General features: G+C 39.8%; 1 protein-coding gene and 1 pseudogene across 1 annotated transcript; one reads left to right on the forward strand and one right to left on the reverse strand.

The window, feature by feature from the left end:
* The first annotated feature begins 1473 nt into the window (after positions 1 to 1473).
* On the forward strand, positions 1474 to 13309 carry LOC149051862 (uncharacterized). The gene is made up of 6 exons (XM_089179903.1): positions 1474 to 1483; positions 2204 to 2365; positions 2625 to 2702; positions 3427 to 3494; positions 4322 to 10548; positions 10874 to 13309. The coding sequence occupies exons 1-6, from the start codon at positions 1474 to 1476 to the stop codon at positions 10875 to 10877; spliced, it is 6549 nt and encodes a 2182-aa protein (XP_089036029.1). The 3' UTR covers positions 10878 to 13309.
* A 3615-nt stretch (positions 13310 to 16924) lies between these two features.
* Positions 16925 to 21582, reverse strand: LOC149051863 (uncharacterized; annotated as a pseudogene).
* Between the last annotated feature and the right edge of the window lie 1182 nt (positions 21583 to 22764).

The raw sequence follows: 22764 nt of genomic DNA on the forward strand, positions 1-22764 counted from the left end.
CCTACCGGGTATAACTAGATTGTTTATTGCAACTCACGCTTTTTAATAAGGGACAGCCTTGAACGACGTTTCGATAGATGAGACTACGAAAATAAACTAACAAACAGACAATTGAAAAAACAAACATGACACAACTCGCAGAACTTGACTGTCACGCAATCACAATAGCGTGACGGAGGAAACTTTGAGATTCTCATTCATCCTCTATGATTAAGTATGAAATGTTTTCTCTGGGTTACTTTCATCTGAGTCTCCTCTTTTGATTTTAAACAATGAAGCCCAGTACAATCGATTCAATTTTATTTCTAGCTATGGCAGAAAGCAACCTCCCAACAACGGGAGAAGAACTGGAGGTGAAAAATGAGTTTCCAGCCACAGGTGAGAAAAAGCAACAGGGAGACACTTCGTTGTGGTGATTTTGCACAGTTTGTTAATTAAGTATATCTTAATTCTGGTGCACAATTTTTTAGATCAATTCGACTCGAAGGTTTTGAGGAATCCACTAAATACGCCAGTATTAGAACGCTAGTTGTAATTGCACATAGTTGTGATCACTAGCAAAATTGAAATATCTTCTCGGTAATTTCAGCGACAGAAGAAAGTCAAGTTACGTCAAATGACGCTGAACTGGATGTATATAATGACCCTTTAAGAGGTGAGAAAATCATGTGAAATAACATTGTTTAAAAGACGCCCCAGTAAACTTTTTGCCACATGTACATCAAAATTTGCGTATGTTCTGTGAATAAGTTTTTGAAACAGCAAAGGATTGTTTCTTCAATTTCTAATACTTTTACCAGTAAAATGAAAAACCAAAGGAAAAAAACAATTTACTGCTCGATCCGATCAGGTAAAATGCATAGACATCATTAATTATTCTAAGCAATAAAGCGACAAATTTGAAGGCGACTTAGCTTTGAAGAGCCTTAAGTTAAAGAATGGGCCAAAATTGGCCTACTGGGCTTCGTAAAACTCAGAATACTGAGTTTTAGAAGTGCTTATTTGTAAATCAACGCACAATGTTTTGGAGATTAACTATTTATCTAAGATTTACACATAAAATGAACGATATTTGCACGGAAAAGGTATTATTCTTTTTGCACTTGAAATTATTCTAAATTTTTTCATTTTTTGTATAAAATTCACTTTCGGTAAGAGGGAGTTGTTGGTACCCGTAGACCTGTCAAAGTCGAGTTTTGAAAAATTTGCAAACAGGGAACTTTTTGAGGCCGCCGAAAGGAAAGTATTTGCGCTAACACCTTCCTGTCCTTTACTGTTCAATACATGTTTGGCAGAAATTTTACGCAATTTGAGAATTCTACAGAGAAGAGGAGGCATTTTGTCTCGGCCGTATGGCCTGTTTTGGTCTTCTAAATATTTCACGCCTCTTTAAACAGTTATTTCAATACCAAGCCCACGCTGTAAACCACCAGCCAACAAAATGTAGAACCCCTGACTTTTATAACAGGCAAAATGGCACTTCGTGGGAAAGTGATACTTTCCCAATCAAGAAACAGCAAAAACAAAAGACATGTTTTCCGGCGCTCTTTTCTGAAGGATGGGCAAACCACGAACTCTTGTCACTCTCAGCACGATGTTTCTTTTGTTATCAGAACATTAAAAAATTTCAACCTTTTCCGCTCCTGGCTTTGCTTTGCTTTATGCATTTTTTCTCAGTAACTCATGGGATTTTATATTCTAACTTGATATTTTGGAACGTGTAACGCAGGTGTAAAAGGAACTTTGGAAACCCTCTCGACTTAAGTGTAAACCAAACAGACTTGATCCGGTTATAACCGAAGCTACAGCTAAAACTCCAAATAGCTTGCATATTTTAAAGCAAACAAATTGCACAGATAAACTCTCCTGAAGGGCGATTGTAAAAGAAATTGAGTTGAAATAGGATCTTCTGGTGAAACTTGTGATATTTTGGAAAACGTAAACCAGGTGTAAAAGGGGTTTGTGAAAGCCTCTCGACCTAAATGTAAACCGATAAACTTGAAATGATAATAGCCAAGCTTCAGCTCAGACTCTCGACAGCTTGCACACAGACAAAATTTACAGATATTAAACTATTCTGATCTTTTGTTTTTCATAGCTCTACGCTCCTTTAACCTAAAAGTTCGTTTGGAAGTATAAAGTTGTAGTATGAAGTCGTATCACTCATTACTATATCATTAACACCAAAACCGTGTGCTTTCAGGGATAGCGAAAGTATGTCTCGAGGAAGGTAATAAAGAATACAGACAAGGAGAAGCTAATAACGCGATAAACTCCTACACGGAAGGACTTCAAGTGAACTGCAAAGATATACGGCTTAACGCCAAGCTTTATAACAACAGGGCAACAGCTCATTTCCGTTTGGGTAAGAATTTCACATGTAAACATATAAATCTGTCGTGCAGCGTTACAAGATAACGGAATACACAATCTGCATCAAGAAAAGAAAAAAATTGAGCAACTGCAGAAAAGTAGCGTAAAAACATAAATCTCCCTGTAGTGGATGAAAATTAAGCAAAGAAATGATCCTCGTTACATTTTAAGCAATTGTAATTTTTAAGGCCTCTTTGTTGCAATTGAGTGTGATTACCACTTTTTTAAACCTTCTTTTCGGAATCTCATAGCAAACTATGTGGAATGTCTCGATGATGCAACAGTAGCCGTTCAATTGGAACCCACTTTAATCAAGGCTATTAAGAAAGGTAGGTTTTTCAGACAAGCCATCAACATTCTATTCTTTGATTTCTTCAAAAGAGGATTGTGTGGTTTGTGGCAGGTAACTGCACTCCAAGTGTCAATTGTATCTGGCGTGTCAACGTCTGTGATGTGGGTAAAAAGCATAAGAAAATGTCAGTAAACTCTCAAATACCGCTTCCTGGTTAGTTCACGTTGTAGAGCGCCAAGGGTCGAGGGTTCAAGCCCTAGACTGGACCATCACCCTGAGTCTTAAAACATCTGAGGACAATGTGCTGCCGCTTAAGCTGTGACATCTGCAAATGGTTTGATATTCTTGTCCCGGAAATGGGTGGAAACCCGTAAGCCCCGTTTCCTGCATCTTCTCAGTCACTCCTAGCAGGGGACGAACCCGGGCAGGAGGCACCTGAAAAATTCCCTTTCAAAAGTTAACTGCTCAATGCAGTCTACCCGAAAACTTCCCGAAAAGTGCTGAAAAGTGCTAAAGTGCATGTTGAAGTGAAGAATGCGCGAGATAAATTCATCGTTATCATCATCAATTGAAGCTTAATTGGTAGCCGCTTTGCATTACCTCCTTATTGTTCATTTTCAGTTCATCTACAAGTTCAAATTTTCTTCATTATCACAATTTTTGTTCCCAGCTAACTGGGAAATTAAGTCCATTTTATCAATACGTTTATACCTTAACAGTGATAAATTGACTCGCACCACCAATTATTCTCTCCTTTTCAGGAGCCAGAGCTTGTGTCGAACTTTGCTGGTATAAAGAAGCAAGGAGCTGGTCGCATATGGGATTGGCAGTATCCTTTAACGAATGTTTCAAAGGTGATACGAGATGCAATGCGAATAATATTTCAAGAAAAATCAATACGTTCCAGGCAGATTCTTCTACACCTAATGGTGTCGGAAATGAGACTAAAGAATCTGCTATGTTCCGAAACTTCACGTTTTATTTTATAAAATCAACTTAATCTCCCGCTCTCTCTCACCGTTCTCTGTCTCACGCTCCATGACAGGACGGAAAACGCGTGGACTGTAAGTACCTCCCGTTGTCCCATACAAAGCCTTAGAAAACTTTTCTAAGGCTTTGTATGGAACAACGGGAGGTACTTACAGTGCATGCATTATCCGTCCTGTCATGGGTCTCTCTCATTTTAAATATATAATATGATCCTATTGTTCAATCATCTGTCACTTATCGCAAAAAATCAACCGGAAATCAATAAACGCTGAATAATCTCTCACAATGCAAGCGATGTTCTCTTATACTGCACTAAGCAGTTGAAAGAGGCTAAAATATTATTAACGAGTTCTTTCAATTATTCCACGAAACTTTACTTAAAAGAAGAGGCCATATTAACTAATTCCCAGAGTTTCTGCTGAATGCCCCCCATTTTTGTCTTGAGACGAGCATCACCATGACGACCGAACTTAAACTAATAAATGCGCTTCAGAGCTAGTTAACACTCTCGAATAACTTGAAATCAAATCTCTTCAAGAAATCCACGCTCGAATTTTCATTCCAATTTCAAAGTTTATCCAATACTCTCATTATTATTAAAACAAACATTTCCATTGCATTTTCGCAAATCCACCCATGATTTAGCTATCCTTGACACGTTTTAAGATTGAAAACAATAACGAACGTCTGCTTCAATTAATAAAGAAATCGAATGCTGTACTAAAAGCCAAAGCAAACACTTATGCCAGTCTCGGATGTACTTACCATAATGTTGGGCAGTTCAACACAGCCATCAACTACTATCAACGTCATCTAGAAATTGCTAAAGAAGTGGGAGACAAGGCCGAAGAGGGAGGAAGTTATGGCAATCTCGGCATAGCTTATCACAGTCTAGGAGAGTTCAAAACAGCCATCAAGTACCATCAACGTCATCTAGAAATTGCTAAAGAAGTGGGAGACAAGGCCGAAGAGGGAAGAAGTTATGGCAATCTCGGCATAGCTTATCACAGTCTAGGAGAGTTCAAAACAGCCATCGAGTACCATCAACGTCATCTAGAAATTGCTAAAGAAGTGGGAGACAAGGCCGGAGAGGGAAGAAGTTATGGCAATCTCGGCAACGCTTATCGACGTCTAGGAGAGTTCAAAACAGGCATCAAGTACTATCAACAATGTCTAGAAATTGCTAAAGAAATGGGAGACAAGGCCGGAGAGGGAGCAAGTTATGGCAATCTCGGCAACGCTTACCGATGTCTAGGAGAGTTCAAAACAGCCATCAAGTACCATCAACGTGATCTAGAAATTGCTAAAGAAGTGGGAGACAAGGCCGGAGAGGGAATCAGTTATGGCAATCTCGGCAACGCTTATCACAGTCAAGGAGAGTTCAAAACAGCTATCAAGTACCATCAACGTCATCTAGAAATTGCTAAAGAAGTGGGAGACATAGCCGGAGAGGGAAGAAGTTATGGCAATCTCGGCAACGCTTATCACAGTCTAGGAGAGTTCAAAACAGCCATCAAGTACCATCAACGTCATCTAGAAATTGCTAAAGAAGTGGGAGACAAGGCCGGAGAGGGAGGAGGTTATGGCAATCTCGGCAACGCTTCTCACAGTCTAGGAGAGTTCAAAACAGCCATCAAGTACCATCAACGTCATCTAGAAATTGCTAAAGAAGTGGGAGACAAGGCCGGAGAGGGAGCAAGTTATGGCAATCTCGGCAACGCTTATCGATGTCTAGGAGAGTTCAAAACAGCCATCGAGTACCATCAACGTCATCTAGAAATTGCTAAGGAAATGGGAGACAAGGCCGGAGAGGGAGGAAGTTATGGCAATCTCGGCAACGCTTATCATGGTCTAGGACAGTTCAAAACAGCCATCAAGTACCATCAACGTCATCTAGAAATTGCTAAAGAAGTGGGAGACAAGGCCGGAGAGGGAAGAAGTTATGGCGATCTCGGCAACGCTTATCGATGTCTAGGAGAGTTCAAAACAGCCATCAAGTACCATCAACGTCATCAAGAAATTGCTAAAGAAGTGGGAGACAAGGCCGGAGAGGGAAGAAGTTATGGCGAACTCGGCAACGCGTATCACAGTCTAGGAGAGTTCAAAACAGCCATCAAGTACCATCAACGTCATCAAGAAATTGCTAAAGAAGTGGGAGACAAGGCCGGAGAGGGAAGAAGTTATAACGGTCTCGGCAACGCTTATGAAAGTCTAGGAGAGTTCAAAACAGCCATCAAGTACCATCAACGTCAGCAAGAAATTGCTAAAGAACTGGGAGACAAGGCCGGAGAGGGAAGAAGTTATAACGGTCTCGGCAACGCTTATCACCGTCTAGGAGAGTTCAAAACAGCCATCAAGTACCATCAACGTCATCAAGAAATTGCTAAAGAACTGGGAGACAAGGCCGGAGAGGGAAGAAGTTATAACGGTCTCGGCAACGCTTATCACCGTCTAGGAGAGTTCAAAACAGCCATCAAGTACCATCAACGTCATCAAGAAATTGCTAAAGAAGTGGGAGACAAGGCCGGAGAGGGAGCAAGTTATGGCAATCTCGGCAACGCTTATGAAAGTCTAGCAGAGTTTAAAACAGCCATTAAGTACCATCAACAATGTATAGAAATTGTTAAAGAAGTGGGAGACAAGGCCGGAAAGGGAAGAAGTTATGGCAATCTCGGCAACGCTTATCGATGTCTAGGAGAGTTCAAAACAGCCATCAAGTACCATCAACGTCATCTAGAAATTGCTAAAGAAGTGGGAGACAAGGCCGGAGAGGGAGCAAGTTATGGCAATCTCGGCAACGCTTATCACCTTCTAGGAGAGTTCAAAACAGCCATCAAGTACCATCAACGTCATCAAGAAATTGCTAAAGAAGTGGGAGACAAGGCCGGAGAGGGAAGAAGTTATAACGGTCTCGGCAACGCTTATCACCGTCTAGGAGAGTTCAAAACAGCCATCAAGTACCATCAACGTCATCAAGAAATTGCTAAAGAACTGGGAGACAAGGCCGGAGAGGGAGGAAGTTATAACGGTCTCGGCAACGCTTATGACAGTCTAGGAGAGTTCAAAACAGCCATCAAGTACCATCAACGTCATCAAGAAATTTCTAAAGAACTGGGGGACAAGGCCGGAGAGGGAAGAAGTTATAACGGTCTCGGCAACGCTTATTACCGTCTAGGAGAGTTCAAAACAGCCATCAAGTACCATCAACGTCATCTAGAAATTGCTAAAGAAGTGGGAGACAAGGCCGGAGAGGGAGCAAGTTATGGCAATCTCGGCAACGCTTATGAAAGTCTAGCAGAGTTTAAAACAGCCATTAAGTACCATCAACAATGTCTAGAAATTGTTAAAGAAGTGGGAGACAAGGCCGGAGAGGGAAGAAGTTATGGCAATCTCGGCAACGCTTATCGATGTCTAGGAGAGTTCAAAACAGCCATCAAGTACCATCAACGTCATCTAGAAATTGCTAAAGAAGTGGGAGACAAGGCCGGAGAGGGAGCAAGTTATGGCAATCTCGGCAACGCTTATCACCGTCTAGGAGAGTTCAAAACAGCCATCAAGTACCATCAACGTCATCTAGAAATTGCTAAAGAAGTAGGAGACAAGGCCGGAGAGGGAGCAAGTTATGGCAATCTCGGCAACGCTTATGAAAGTCTAGGAGAGTTTAAAACAGCCATTAAGTGCCATCAACAATGTCTAGAAATTGTTAAAGAAGTGGGAGACAAGGCCGGAGAGGGAAGAAGTTATGGCAATCTCGGCAACGCTTATCGATGTCTAGGAGAGTTCAAAACAGCCATCAAGTACCATCAACGTCATCTAGAAATTGCTAAAGAAGTGGGAGACAAGGCCGGAGAGGGAAAAAGTCATGCCAATCTCGGCAACGCTTATTACAGTCTAGGAGAGTTCAAAACAGCCATCAAGTACCATCAACGTCATCTAGAAATTGCTAAAGAAGTGGGAGACAAGGCCGGAGAGGGAGCAAGTTATTGCCATCTCGGCAACGCTTATGACAGTCTAGGAGAGTTCAAAACAGCCATCAAGTACCATCAATGTCATCTAGAAATTGCTAAAGAAGTGGGAGACAAGGCCGGAGAGGGAATCAGTTATTGCAATCTCGGCAACGCTTATCACAGTCTAGGAGAGTTCAAAACAGCCATCAAGTACCATCAACGTCATCTAGAAATTGCTAAAGAAGTGGGAGACAAGGCCGGAGAGGGAAGAAGTTATGGCAATCTCGGCAACGCTTATCACAGTCTAGGAGAGTTCAAAACAGCCATCAAGTACCATCAACGTGATCTAGAAATTGCTAAAGAAGTGGGAGACAAGGCCGGAGAGGGAGCAAGTTATGGCAATCTCGGCAACGCTTATCACCGTCTAGGAGAGTTCAAAACAGCCATCAAGTACCATCAACGTGATCTAGAAATTGCTAAAGAAGTGGGAGACAAGGCCGGAGAGGGAAGAAGTTATGACGGTCTCGGCAACGCTTATCACCGTCTAGGAGAGTTCAAAACAGCCATCAAGTACCATCAACGTCATCAAGAAATTGCTAAAGAAGTGGGAGACAAGGCCGGAGAGGGAGCAAGTTATAGCAATCTCGGCAACGCTTATGAAAGTCTAGGAGAGTTTAAAACAGCCATTAAGTACCATCAACAATGTCTAGAAATTGCTAAAGAAGTGGGAGACAAGGCCGGAGAGGGAGCAAGTTATGGCAATCTCGGCAACGCTTATCACAGTCTAGGAGAGTTCAAAACAGCCATCAAGTACCATCAACGTGATCTAGAAATTGCTAAAGAAGTGGGAGACAAGGCCGGAGCGGGAATCAGTTATGGCAGTCTCGGCAACGCTTATCACCGTCTAGGAGAGCTCAAAACAGCCATCGAGTACCATCAACGTGATCTAGAAATTGCTAAAGAAGTGGGAGACAGGGCCAGAGAGGGAGAAAGTTATGGCGGTCTCGGCAACGCTTATCACAGTCTAGGAGAGTTCAAAACAGCCATCGAGTACCATCAACGTCATCTAGAAATTGCTAAAGAAGTGGGAGACAAGGCTGGAGAGGGAAGAAGTCATAGTGGTCTCGGCATCGCTTATGGCAGTCTACGAAAGTTTAAAACAGCCATCGAGTACCATCAATGTCATCTAGAAATTTCTAAAGAAGTAGGAGATAAGGCCGGAGAGGGAGCAAGTTATGGCAACCTCGGCAACACTTACCAAGGTCTACGACAGTTCAAAACAGCAATGGAGTACCATCAACGTCATCTAGAAATAGCTAAAGAAGTGGGAGACAAGGCCGGAGAGGGAACAAGTTATTGCAATCTCGGCAACGCTTATGGCAGTCTAGGAAAGTTTAAAACAGCCATCGAGTACCATCAACGTTATCTTGAAATTGCTAAAGAAGAGGGAAATAAGACCAGAGAAGCGGGCTCACTCTATTCCCTTGGAAACAATTTTGAGTGCCAAGGAAATCTTATGGTGGCCTTTGACTGTTATTACTCGAGTGTAGAATTGTATGATGATGTCAGGGCCAGTCTTCAACTCAACGATCAGTGGAAGATTTCTTATCGTAATAAGTACCAAGATGCATACAAAAGTTTGTGGCGTATAAATCTCAATCGAGGTCAAGCTGTAAAGGCTCTTCTTGCCGCAGAGAAAGGAAGTGCTCAAGCTCTGAGAGATCTCATGGACACAAAATATTCGCCTGGAGATTCTTTAACGCACAGCGCACCCCGCATTTCTCTGAGATGTGTTCAATTGAGCACAGTTTTCATAGCTATCAATGGGCCATGCGTTTACTTCTGGGTTTGCCTTAGTGAAGATAACATCCAGATGAGACAGGTACACGTCAACGACTATAAGTTTGAGCATGAATTGAAATGTTTCATCCAGCTACTGAACAAATCTGCTCTTAAGGAGATCGGTGCAAGAGATACTGTTGCAATCGAAAATCCTCTGCTTGATTCGCCGACAGAAGAAGAAATGGCCAATGGTGTGATCCGAGTTGATGTGAGGCACTCCCAATCAAGTGCTTTAAATAAGCTGCATGACATCATCGTTTCTCCTATTGCTGACCTGATCAAAGGCAACGACGAGATCACATTCGTTTCTGAGGGGCCATTTTGCCTTGTACCTTATGCAGCATTGCAGGAGTCGAACTCATCATATTTAAGTGATTCTTTCAGAATTCGTGTGCTTCCCTCTCTGACGACGTTGCAACTAATTCATGATTGTCCAGCTGACTTTCACCTGAAGACTGGTGCATTGCTTGTCGGCGACCCATGTTTCAAACATATCATCTATCAGGGAGGACTTTTAGTGCAACTTCCAGGAGCAAGGAAAGAAGTGGAGATGATCGGCCGTGTCCTTAATGTTTGCCCCCTCACCGGAGAAATGGCAACAAAACATGAAGTGTTAAAACGAATATCATCAGTGGCCTTAGTTCACATAGCAGCGCACGGTAAAATGGAAACTGGAGAAGTTATCCTGGCACCAAACACCACAAGACAAAACCCTCATCCGCAAGAGAAAGACTATCTACTGACGATGAAAGATGTCATAGAAGCTGGGTTGCGAGCACGTCTGGTTGTACTTAGCTGCTGTTACACTGCTCGTGGGGAGGTCATGGCTGAGGGTGTGGTCGGCATGGCGCGTGCACTTTTGGGTGCCGGTGCTAGATCTGTTGTGGTAACCTTGTGGGCGATTGGCGACGAGGGAACCCTGGAGTTCATGACTTTCTTCTACGATGCACTTGCCAAAGGCAAGAAGGCAAGTGAAGCTCTCAATCAGGCCATGAAGTGTATGAGAGAAATTGATAAGTTCAAGGAGGTGATTTACTGGGCACCATTTGTACTCATTGGTGATGACGTCAACCTAGATTTCAAGGATATTGGAAGCCGAAACAAGTAAATATTCTGTTTATACATTCTATTCAATACAAAGTTACCTTAAATCATAATTATAGCTTATGTATGAGCAGTGATACTTGCGTGTTGTTTTCCTTTCAGTTGGGTTACGAATTTAGTTTTTGCTCCTGCAAATTGAGATGCAGTACAATCAAGTGGACACGTTTACGATGATGACATTCTTGTTAGGAAACATAATAGGAGTAAAAAAGCAAATTTCTTTTAAAACAATGCTGTTGTGCAATGTATCGTTTCCGCATGTGCTAGGAAATATTTCATGGAAACTCAACCATCCTCCCTAAACTTAGCTTTTTTTATTTTTCAGTTAAGGCAGTGAGCATTGGAATTCCAGAGTGTTTTCGGATACCTGCAAACGCTGATATTTGAACCAGAAACCAGTAAGCTACTGATGAATCTTTCTCAAAAGTCTTCTTTTCAAACCAAGAAGAACCAAAAGACGGCCAAAGTCAAGTTTAACAAGAGAACGGATTTCCTTTGATTCAAAAGTTGACTTTTTACTTGACTGAACTGCTCTTTAGAGCTTAATCTTTGATGTTCTGCTGAAACTACTGTTTTTTTTTTTCCATATGATATCTTGAAATTATCATGACCAGTTATGTAAAAAGTTAAGTTTTTAATCTAAGTATTTCTTACTAGGCCGATTGAGGCGTTGCATTTACGTCGAAGTTGAAACGTCTTGGAAACGTTTTCCACAGTTTTTTTTAGACTTTTTCTCAATCGGTTTCTTTCTCATGAGTGATGTAAAGCTGTTATAGCCATGTCCATATGTGGAGAATTTCTATGGAAATTGGAGAATAACTAGTTCTCCGATTGCTCGATTATCTTAGTTTATATCAGATGGAAATTGTGATTAACTTTTCGAGGATTTGTACCCAGTCATTGGTACTTAAAGTTAGTTTCTGCCGATCAGAATTTGGTTTATCTGGACTTAAAATGACAGATTTTGGCCGTAATGGCCAGGATTTAGTCTTGGTATCAGTTGATTTTCTGAGATTTCTCCTTTAAGTGGTGATCTCTCTAAGAGCAACCAGGGCATTTCGCATCGGAACAAAGTTTTCCCTCAAACTTTGCCCAATAATCCATCTTTGGAGGAAAGTGTGCGCTGTTATCGCCGGTTACACCAAATAAAATCCTGTAGTTTGGTTCTGGAATATTCATACAGGTTGAATAGCATAAGCTGTCAGAACTCAAATATGAAATAACAGAAGCTAATTTCTTAAAAAAGAGATTACCATTAAAAGGTTGACTGAACGCCAATCAAATTATGATATTCGATACATTGTTGTTGAAGTCTTTTGACACAAGATAGTAAAAATTTGTCAAATTTGGGCCTTTTAAAATGTTAAGAGTATCAATCAGTGTGGTCTTAAAGCTCTGTCCTATTATATTTTCAACTTAAAATGGTTAAAATCTAAGATTTATTGCGCTACTTATATAAAACGGTCGGAGAACTAATTTGCATAATCGGCTGTCACGGTAGCAAAATAGCTAAAAGTTTGAAGTCACCACGGCGAAGAAAATTAATAAGTGCAAGATGTTTTTATATTTTTCCGCTGCCAAACATCTTATTAGAAGAAATCAAGCTGAGTTTTCAATGGTCAGGTCTGGACTTGAGCAATATCAACCAAGAAAGAAAGAGTACTTTTGACCAATTTCAGAAAGCTGTCTAACGAGGGTTTTTAAATAAATTATGACGAACCTCTGAATAGGCGAATATCAAAATTGAAATGCTTTTCTTAAACCTTACATATCACAAAGCTTAAGAACACAAAAGATCTTTTGTTGCATGCGGTGTGATACGAGGGCCAGGCTTTTTAACTTTAATTTTCGATGTCGCAAGCGTTCAAAAAAGGGCCTTTTGCAGCTTTGACTATTGAGAGCTCTAAAAATTTTATTTTAACGTATTTCCAGAAACCAATGTGGTTTTATTTACTTGCTTCAAAGGATAGATTATTAGGCAAAGTTTGAGGGAAAACTTTGTTCCGATGCGAAATGCCCTGGACCGCTCTCACAGAGATCGCCACTTAATTTTAAATGCGATTAATTGTGTTATTTTTTACAAGAAGAACGATGCATTTTAAGTATATTGCGTAATCTAATCTCCAAAGGCAACACAAGAAGTTTTATTTTATAATTTTAGTTACTGGCCTACAAAGCATTGAGGGTAGCTCGGAACGAGCTGGAAAGTTGGAGCCAAACGATTTTATTTAGTTTCTCGGATTAGATTGTTTATTTTTATATCAGTGCAATAAACTAACATTTGAATGTCAAACAATGATTAACTTTTCGAGGATTTGTACCCAGATTGGTACTTAAAGTTAGTTTCTGCCGATCAGAATTTGATTTATCTGGAGTTAAATGACAGATTTTAGTCGTAATGGCCAGGATTTAGTCTTGGTATTAGTTAATTTTCTGAGATTTCTCCTTTAATTTTGAATGCGATAAATTGTGTTATTTTTTTACAAGCAGAAGGATGCATTTTAAGTATATTGTTGAAACTAATCGCCCAAAAGTAAAACGATAAGTTTTATTTTATAATTTTAGTTATGGCTTACAAAGAATTGAAGGAAGCTCAGAACGAGCTGGAAAGTTGGAGCCAAATGATTTTATTTAGTTTCTCCGATTAGATTGTTAACTTGCTATCTAAGTACAATAAACTAACATTTAAATGTCAAACAATGAAACAAGTCGCTTGATATTTTGTTAGAATGGAAGAGGAAATCAATGATAAAGGAAGGAAAATTTCTGCATCAACCTGCATAAGCCATTTCTTGTCGTTTGAAGTAGTATTCGCTTAATAACTTTTGCCCATTTCTTTGAATAAGTTTACTGAATGAGAGATAAACTTCGATATTTTTTGACTCTATAGCAACTACTATCCATCCCTGGTAACCGTTTCTTAGGATGTCACGCGACGCACTTCTTTAGCATGTTCTGTGACAGATATGATATTTTGTCACATCTTTTCGTTTGGAGTAGCGAGCGCACCTATGTCTTATTCGCTTAACCTCGCTCAACCTTAACCTCGAACGGTTAACCCCATGGAGACCCTCGACTAGGTGGCATGCAAGATGTGAAACAATAACGTTTTAAGAAGGTGACATTTGCAACTCGAATTAAGAGTGCTGGTTTTTGAGGAGTGAGGAAAACCGGGAAAAACATGCCGTGGAAAAATCCCGGAAGTAAGGATCAACCTGGGAGAGAGGGTTGTCGCTACGCATTCCTGTTATGTTCAATCTGAGATGCTTAATGAAGCTAACGCGAGATATTCACCGAAGTGAGGGCGAGCAAGGATAAATTTCCTTCCCCCTTTAAAGACCTTGTGCCGGATCCAAAAAGTAAGGAAGCCCTGATGTTTTGACTGCATTGCAGATCTAAAAAACTGCGACAACGTAAATGTTTCAGCAGAACATCTCTACGGACGATAGCATATATTACAATCATTTTCGAAAAAGAGCCATGGGAAGAGGGGAAGGGTGGGTCGAGGTTCCGTTTCTCCCGCGGGTTGGGAGTGTAAATGGCTACGTGGTTAGACGACGGGTTCTCAAGAATCTTAGAACTAAGATTTTAGAAGGTAAGAATAAGAATTTCCCTAAGTAATTGCTGGACTTAGACTTCTTTCGTCTTCCTAGATTTTCTTTTCGTGCTTCATAATTCTACTCCATCTACCCATCTTATGGCGGTTTTTACTATATACCACACAGGTGGATAGAACTCTTCGCGTGGGCTGATTGACCAATTTGGAATTCATAGTGGAACCTGTATTAAGCGGTCGGTTGTCAAATTCCCGAATATTTTTCCTCTTAAGCATTATCATATTCACCACTTTTCAGCGGTGGTCTCTATTAAGCGGTTGTTGTCATCCTTGACTGAGTCCTATCGGCCTGTTCAAGTTGTATTGTACGGTCACCTAGAGAGGAATCACTCGAATAAAAAGACGAATTCTCTCTGAAGTAAAATTTATTCCATATTTGTCTCCCAAAATCAATGTTAGTATTTAGAGTTCAAATGTCCTTAACGAATTGCAGATTATAATTATCTTGTACTGGATCCGAAAAGTCAATAAGCCCTGATATTCTGACTTCACCCCAGATCTAAAAAACTGCGACAACGTAGATGTTTTAGCAGAAGTTCTCTACTGACCATGGCATATATTACAATCATTTACGCAAGAGCCATGGGAAGGGGGGAGGGGTTTTTCCGAGGCTCCGTTTACCCCGTCGGTCTGGGAGTGTGAATAGCTACGTGTTTTCGAGGGTAGCGTCACAAGTGGGGTTCTCAAAAATCTTAGAGCTACGATTTCAGAAGGTAAAGATAAGAATTTTCCTGAGTAATTGCTGGACTTGGACGTCCTTCTTCTTAGATTTTCTCTTTGGGCTTTATAACTGTACTCCATCTTCCCACCTTACAGCGGTTTTTCATAATATACCACACAGGCGGATAGAGCTCTTCACGTGGGCTGATTGGCTAATTGAAAACTCATAGTCGAACCTGTATTAAGCGGTCGATTGTCAAATTCCCGAATTTTTTTCTTCTTATGCATTGTCACTTTCACCACTTTTCAGCGGTGGTCTCTATTAAGCGGTTGTGGTCATCCTTGTCTGAGTCCCATCGGCCTGTTCGGGTTGTATGGTACGGTCACTTAGGGAGGAATCACTCGAATAAAACGACGAATTGTCTCTGAAGTAAAATTTATTCCATATTTGTCTCCCAAAATCAACGTTTGTATTTAGAGTTCAGATGTCCTTAACGAATTGCAGGTTATCTTTCTTCAATAGGACTGTTTGTATCTGACAAATATTATACAAGAAAATTACACAAGAAAAATAATTTAGTGGTTAATTACCAAGAGGTCTGATTGTTATAATTCTGATCTATTGTTCTTTTTTTACGCTGTACCATCATTTTATGGATGTTATTTGATACATTTTTTATATAAACTCGACATAAAATAAATGATGAATTATCGTATTAATTAAATGTTGTTTTCTTGTCTTTTGTCGTTGCCCTGTATTAAACGGTGATAACACTCAGTGATAACACACAGTCATGTATATTTTACTGATTAAAACAGAGGAATTTTTTTTTTCTGGTACCTCATGTCGAGTGCTGGACTGCTGTGCAGGTAAAGGGGGTAAGTTTCTAAAGAAACTGGGGTGCTGCATCAGGGGGAGAGTATAACAGGGTAATTTTGTATTATTAACTGAGTTGATAATGTAGATTGGCCACTGTAACGAGTTTAAAAGCTGACGTTTGGAGCGTTAGCCCTTCATCACAGTGGTTGGAGGAATTGTGAGTTGTGTGTGTATTTATATGAAGAAAATGGAGGCACACTATTGGTGGGAATATGGTGACCAGAAAACAAGAATAAATTAGCTGAATGTAAAGTGTTCATTGATACTGTGGGGATGAAAAGTGCCAATCTGAAAGACAAATCTTTGTTCTGGAGTTTTGCAGCCCTTCGAACTGCCTCACTGTAGGGAAAGAGATTAAGTATATTAGATTGTCTAGCAACTGGTTTGGATGTGCTCGTGTCGTTTCTTTCTACATCGTGAAGGCATTCTTGCTGTGCAGGTAGTTGAGGGTTGAAGCCTCAGACTGCAACAACACTCAGGGGTTTTAAAATAACTAAGGAGAATGTGCGGATCAATATTTGTTTCTGGGCAACCGAGCTCGATATCGATTTGTCGTACTCGATTACCATTCCTGCTCGATAAGCAAACGACGTTTGATAATTGAGCTCGATAACTACAAGTCGAGTTCGATCGCTAATCGAGTACGATTACTAATCGAGCTCGATTACTAATCGAGCTCGATTAGTTATCGAGCTCGACAAAATTCGTTTATCGAGCTCGGTTACAGTACTGACGAGAAAGACTGGTGGAGAGTCCAACCTTATGGAGTGCGATGGAGTGTGCAAAAAAACCTCGATACCGACGGCGAAATACTTCATAAGTTTTTTAGGAGATTCAGAGACAGGATTCATAGAGAGGATACGAAGTAAGTGGGGAGAATATTGAAAATAAATTTTCCCACGCTGCCGTTTTTGTTTAAGCGATTTTCTTCCCTAAGATCAGGACATCCTTTTTTTCGCTCGTGTGCGTTCCGGCTTTCTCTACGACAACTTGCATTTAGATATTACTTTGAACTTTTACTGTAACTTTTTAGAGGGTAATTAAAGAAAGGAAAAGACACGCATATGAAGCGGTAAAAAAAAACTTAATATCGTCGCACCTTTTTTCTGACTAATAACAGTGTCATCTATCGACACAACAACATTCGTATCGCACTCTAGTTTTAAAATGTTACTATTTTTTCTCCCTAAGAAAAGATTACGACTGAATCACCAATATTTTGAACTTTTCAATCAAGTTTTATTTTTGAACACTGTGATTGTTGTGCGTTAAATACTTCCAAGATCAAAGCCCCGACCACACTTTCGCAGGTGCTTTGAAAAACGTTATTTTTCTCTCACAATCCAAAAAGAGCTTTGCCTCTATCCATGAAAATGAATAAACTGGTTTTTTTCTTTTTTTTTTTTTGCATTATCATAATTGTCATCTACGGCAAAAAAAAAGAAATGCAGCTAGATGATGTGTATAGTAAAGCCCTTATCATCCCGTCAAAAAAAGTGTTACAAGAAAAATCAACATCGGGGAATTCGAAAAGGTCGGTTTTCAAAATGAGTTAAAATTCAAGTTGAAATCGCATATTTTAAAAATACGTCGTTTCGTTAGAAAATCTTTCCGGACCAGTGTGGTCAGTAGACCTAACCTATGTAAAACCTATTCAACATAGTCATGGACAGAGCTTAATTGTTTATTTACCTGTCTCTCCCAAAACTGAAAGTAAAAACCGTAGCGTATTTACAAAACCGGATTATCAACTAGATATTGATTGGCTACAACGGCCAAAAAATTCTGCATGGATTGCTGAGCGGTTCCCGCTCTCCACCGACGCCACATTTGCTCGTAGAGGTAGGACTGCAAGTCTTCCCTCCTTATCCTCCGGCGTGTTTTCTGGCCCAATTTTAAACTGTTCCAGCAGGATTCGATTTCTTGGGTGTCAACCCCATAGTGACTGGGTCAACGAAGTTGAGTCGGTGGACAATCATTTGATGTGCACTTATGTTGTTAATTCTTTGGTCCGTCTGCCGGTAGGAGGCCAAGTCATCCGAGTGCACTTCGGTTCCAGAGAGAACACACCTTGAAATGATGGGATGGAGGGTGGCCATATCTCGTCTTTCCACTTCATCGAAGTAGCTTTTTGCAGGTAAATGTTGTGTCGTAACAATCCCAAAAACCCATGTGTACCTTTGTGCACGTCTTCCCCAGTTGTTCTGAAATAATAAAAATATATATATATTTCAGATGGATGATTTTTGTCCCATTAATATTTTGCTTTAGGCTTTATCCCAGCTATGTGTAATTATCATTCACCTGTATGAAATAATTTTGATATTAAAGCGCCCTGAGTGCTTTTTGTTGTCACATTCCCACCTACTTCTGCTTGCGAACCACATGTTCCAGAAAATTAAGGAACAGTAAGGTTATGAAAATATTTATATTTCAAAAATATTGAAATGATTGGAGGCGAACATTTGCCTAGTATATACTATATCAGTAATATAATATGGCACAAAAAGGTGATTTTTTTAAACTCATTTATTCCTGCTATAAATGGTTGCCATAATTTTTGTGTGCCAATAGTGGGCAAGTTGCTCGGAGGCGATTAGCAAAGGATGTTCAAAGTTTGAGTGCAGGCCGAGTGCAGGCGATCTACGACGCTATTTCCCGTGTTAGTATATACTTGAAAAAATAGTGATTTTAGCTTTGATTAGTGGTTGAATTTACTCTCGTCGCATCTTACACCAGTCCAAAGGGCGTGATTGGCCTGTCCAGAAGGTTTCTTGGGCAGCCATCCTGTAAGCGCCTACTAATTTTCTTATCAAGCTTGTATTTAAATCCAGGTACCTGGAAATTCGTCGCTGGGAGTCCTCAGCAGAGAAGAAATAAACCTTCTGCAGGAGTTTGCCAAGTGGCACTCTGGGGAACTCCTCGAAAAAACTGTTTGATCTCACACTTCTTCTTTTTATGCATCCTCAGCAGCGCCTGTACAGTATTGTTAAGGAAAGACCCTTTATCGTTTTTGAACAAATTAAAATGGTCGGTTTAAGCATTCCTCTCCACTGAATATATAGACGCGTATAGATGCGACTTTTATGGTGGATGCTCTTGCTTCTAGAAGTTTTGAATTAACATCAAAGAGGTCTTCTACATCGAATGGGAAAAGTGCGTTCTAAAACACCTTAAGTACGTCGATAATTATTATTGTAACCCACGGTACTTTTAGTGTTGTTTTGAGGTTTTTTTTTCTTAAGTCGGTGTATTTATCACGTAGCAGTCAAGTGAAAATCCAAATTGTGCTATGAACACTTGCAACTTATATGACAGTTTTATGTAGCGGCATGCAGACGCATGTAAAAGTTGTTACTATATAAGTTGAAAAGGAGATAGATTAAAGGACGTTTGTGCCAATGCACACGCCCGATGAAAGAGGGACTAAAGCTAGTAATCGATAGCAAGTTCCCTTATAGGTTATCTCCGAAAAGCGCCTTTTCCCCGTTGTTGTTCTTCAATTAAATACGAAATACATTTATGTCAGCCCCGCGCGTTGAGATGGTAGCTGCGTTAAAAAAAAAAATAAAAAAAAAAAGATGACGCTTATTTAAAATTGACCGTGCCCACTAAAAAGGAGAAGTTGCAATATTTGTGCGCACAAACTAAAAATAATTCATTATAATTGAAATGGAAATGCGAATTTTGGGCATATACTCAGTTCTTTAAGCGGAGAGGAATTGTACAAAATAATTACTTTACTATCTCGTGCGGTAAAAAAACGATACCTTCGTTCACAATTTAAAGCCTGCCATCTTTGGATAGCGCCTTCATTTTAATCTCTTCAACAAGCCAAGGTGATTACCGAATTAGTCCCATTTTAAGTGTGGGTTGGATTTTTATGGAGTTTAAACGATGACGCGTTAACTTCGTGCCGTTGCAACAGTGTTCGGCAACCGGCCTACCGGCGTTGACTGAGGTTGAACTTTCAAAAAGAAATAATAAATGAACAACAGTAATAAAAAGATGTACCAAATAGTGGAGGGTTCCAATGGGGTGATGGCTGGTAAGTTTAAAGGATAAAATTGTGGCCACTTTACGGCTAACGGTTAGGTTTTTTTCCCTTACGGTGGTTACCAAAAGTATTTTTACTATTAACGTTTTTGACGACTACCGTTTAAAACTTTATCGTGAGGCCTTGCTCTAAAGCTGCATACTGACGTAAGGACTTATTATTTTCTTCTCCTTGTTGGAGTCTAGTCAGCTAGCAATAGCGAGAAACGGGTCTAAATTTCGATGATTTTGTGAGTTTCTTATTTTATAATTGACTACATCACACTTATGCGTAGTATCTTTTTTTCACACGGTTGTTTAGAACAAATGAATAAAACCCCTTAGGGTGACCTCATCGTTAACAAAAGCAATTAAATCATTGCTAAGCGCAAGGTAAAACAGCCTATTGTTTAAACTTGCGACTTCCTCATCAGTGCCTTTTGTAAGGTAAGTGTGATTTTTTTTTCATCCTTTGTTATAATGGAGAAGTATTTTAAGCAAATGAAGATCATCGCAGTATATACTCAACTTAAGCAGTTGAGAAATAAGGCCTGAAAAAAATTCAGGCCTGAACGGGAATCAAACCCATGACCTCTGCGAAATACCGGTGCAGCGCTCTAACCAACTGAGCTATCAAGCCAACTGGGAGCTGGTCAATTGTGAGTTCGTTATATACCCGTAGATGGAGAAGGTGTGATAAGAATACATGAAAGTCATATATTTGTACTGCGGAAAATACATTTTAAGCAAATGAAGATCATCGCAGTATATACTCAACTTAAGCAGTTGAGAAATAAGGCCTGAAAAAAATTCAGGCCTGAACGGGAATCGAACCCATGACCTCTGCGAAATACCGGTGCAGCGCTCTAACCAACTGAGCTATCAAGCCAACTGGGAGCTGGTCAATTGTGAGTTCGTTATATACCCGTAGATGGAGAAGGTGTGATAAGAATACATGAAAGTCATATATTTGTACTGCGGAAAATACGTGTGGTAAAAATACGTGTGGTTATTTCTCAACTGCTTAAGTTGAGTATATACTGCGATGATCTTCATTTGCTTAAAATGTATTTTCCGCAGTACAAATATATGACTTTCATGTATTCTTATCACACCTTCTCCATCTACGGGTATATAACGAACTCACAATTGACCAGCTCCCAGTTGGCTTGATAGCTCAGTTGGTTAGAGCGCTGCACCGGTATTTCGCAGAGGTCATGGGTTCGATTCCCGTTCAGGCCTGAATTTTTTTCAGGCCTTATTTCTCAACTGCTTAAGTTGAGTATATACTGCGATGATCTTCATTTGCTTAAAATGTATTTTCCGCAGTACAAATATATGACTTTCATGTATTCTTATCACAATGGAGAAGTATGTTTGCCGTCGTCATAACAGACCAGAAACAAAGGGGGTAAGTTTCTAAAGAAACTCTGGTGCTGCGTCAGTGGGGGTAACCAGGTGATTTGATAATATTAACTAAGTTGAAATTGTAAATTGGCCACCTAAAAAGTTCAAAAGCTGACGTTTCGAGCCTTAGCTCTTCATCAGACTAATGAAGGGCTAACGCTCGAAACGTCAGCTTTTGAACTCTTTACGGTGGCCAATTTATAATTTCAACTTAGTTCATATTACCAGAAACAGAACAGTTTGTAATTACATTTATAACGACGATTACTAACAATTTAGGTTTATTCATAAAACATTGGGTTGTTATGTACTCCCATGTAGGATAGAAGATATATTTGTATCTGGTGTAAATACTATCTGCGTGTGCTAGGCTAGCTTTTTGTATTTCCAATGGTAGAAAATTTACCCGATCAAATCTGTTGAACTCACCGATCATTTTTTTCTTAATTAATAACAAGTTGTGAGGAAACAAAGTCTTTGTTTATTGAGTAACAACAATTGGCGCTAACCGCACGGCTCCTAAAATACAACAACGCTCAGTAAATTAAGGCATTTCATGTAACATCTGTATGGATAAGGATAAATGGGTTGATCTCACCAACCTTCCTTCCTAATTAAAAAAGAGTTATGAAGAAACAAAGTCTTTGTTTATTGATTCACCGCAATAAGCACTTATCGTATGGCCCCCAAAATACAATAACGCGCAATAGATTGAGGCGGTTTTTTTTATAACATCCGTTTACAGGATTTTTCAGCTATGATTCACTTACATAGGAAAGTAAACTGAGGTTAACGAATGTGTAGTTATATTCTCTCCAATGCTAGAGGCGACACGTGTTGGAATAAAGGAGAAACTACAACAATACGTCTTTCTTTGTGCTGCCCACTAGTCTTCGTTAAGGAAAAAACTATTTTTAATTCATGTTATGCAGGGCAGGGTTTTTATTCGTTTTACTTTGTTTTTTTTTATGTTTTTTTTTTTTTAACAAATTCAAATTCGTGTCAGACTGGGTTGGTGCGAGGCTGCGTGTCGGCTTTTATTTGGTGTGGGATGCCTTTGATCTGTAACCAAACCGGTTAGACCGTCTGCGACAGTGGGACAAGGGTGTTCAGATAACGGGGAAAAATGCATTTGTCAAATTATTTATTATCACGTGAAACACAGCGCAGCAAACGAACAAATCGAGCTTACTCATACTGAAGAGGGGGAAATTGACGAGTGTGTTACCCATAATTCTTAAAAAAACATATTTGACTTAAAAAACCTAAACATTTTTTGTATCGCTTTCAATATTTGTCCTCGTAGCTATCTTTCCTTCCATAACGTTTTTATCTTAAACATTTTTCCTGTAAGTGTACTTCTGTTTCCTACAGGTATTTTTCAAATGTAAATAACTAAACTAAACTGAAGGTTGACTGAAAACTCAAAAGTTAGTTAGCTTCCAGACTCTTTATTTTTTCAATTCCTCACTCGTTACTAACCCTAAAATACAACAACGCTTTGACATCACCGGCACTCTTCTATCTTAACAACTGCGTGAAGAGATCTTTTCTAGTTAAGTAATGTTCCAGATAAGTGCTAAGAGAGGTATTACATACAGCAAAAAAAGCGGAAGAT

This window comes from Pocillopora damicornis, chromosome 1, assembly GCF_964200805.1.
Source record: "Pocillopora damicornis chromosome 1, jaPocDami1.2, whole genome shotgun sequence".
Classification (NCBI taxonomy): Eukaryota; Metazoa; Cnidaria; class Anthozoa; order Scleractinia; family Pocilloporidae; genus Pocillopora; species Pocillopora damicornis.

Bases quoted from the DNA above. Each gene is read 5' to 3' on its own strand.
- LOC149051862 (XM_089179903.1), top strand. The intron at 2,366-2,624 runs GTAAGAATTTCA...GGAATCTCATAG, and splicing joins AACAGCTCATTTCCGTTTGG to CAAACTATGTGGAATGTCTC. The intron at 3,495-4,321 runs GTATCCTTTAAC...ACACGTTTTAAG, and splicing joins GGTCGCATATGGGATTGGCA to ATTGAAAACAATAACGAACG.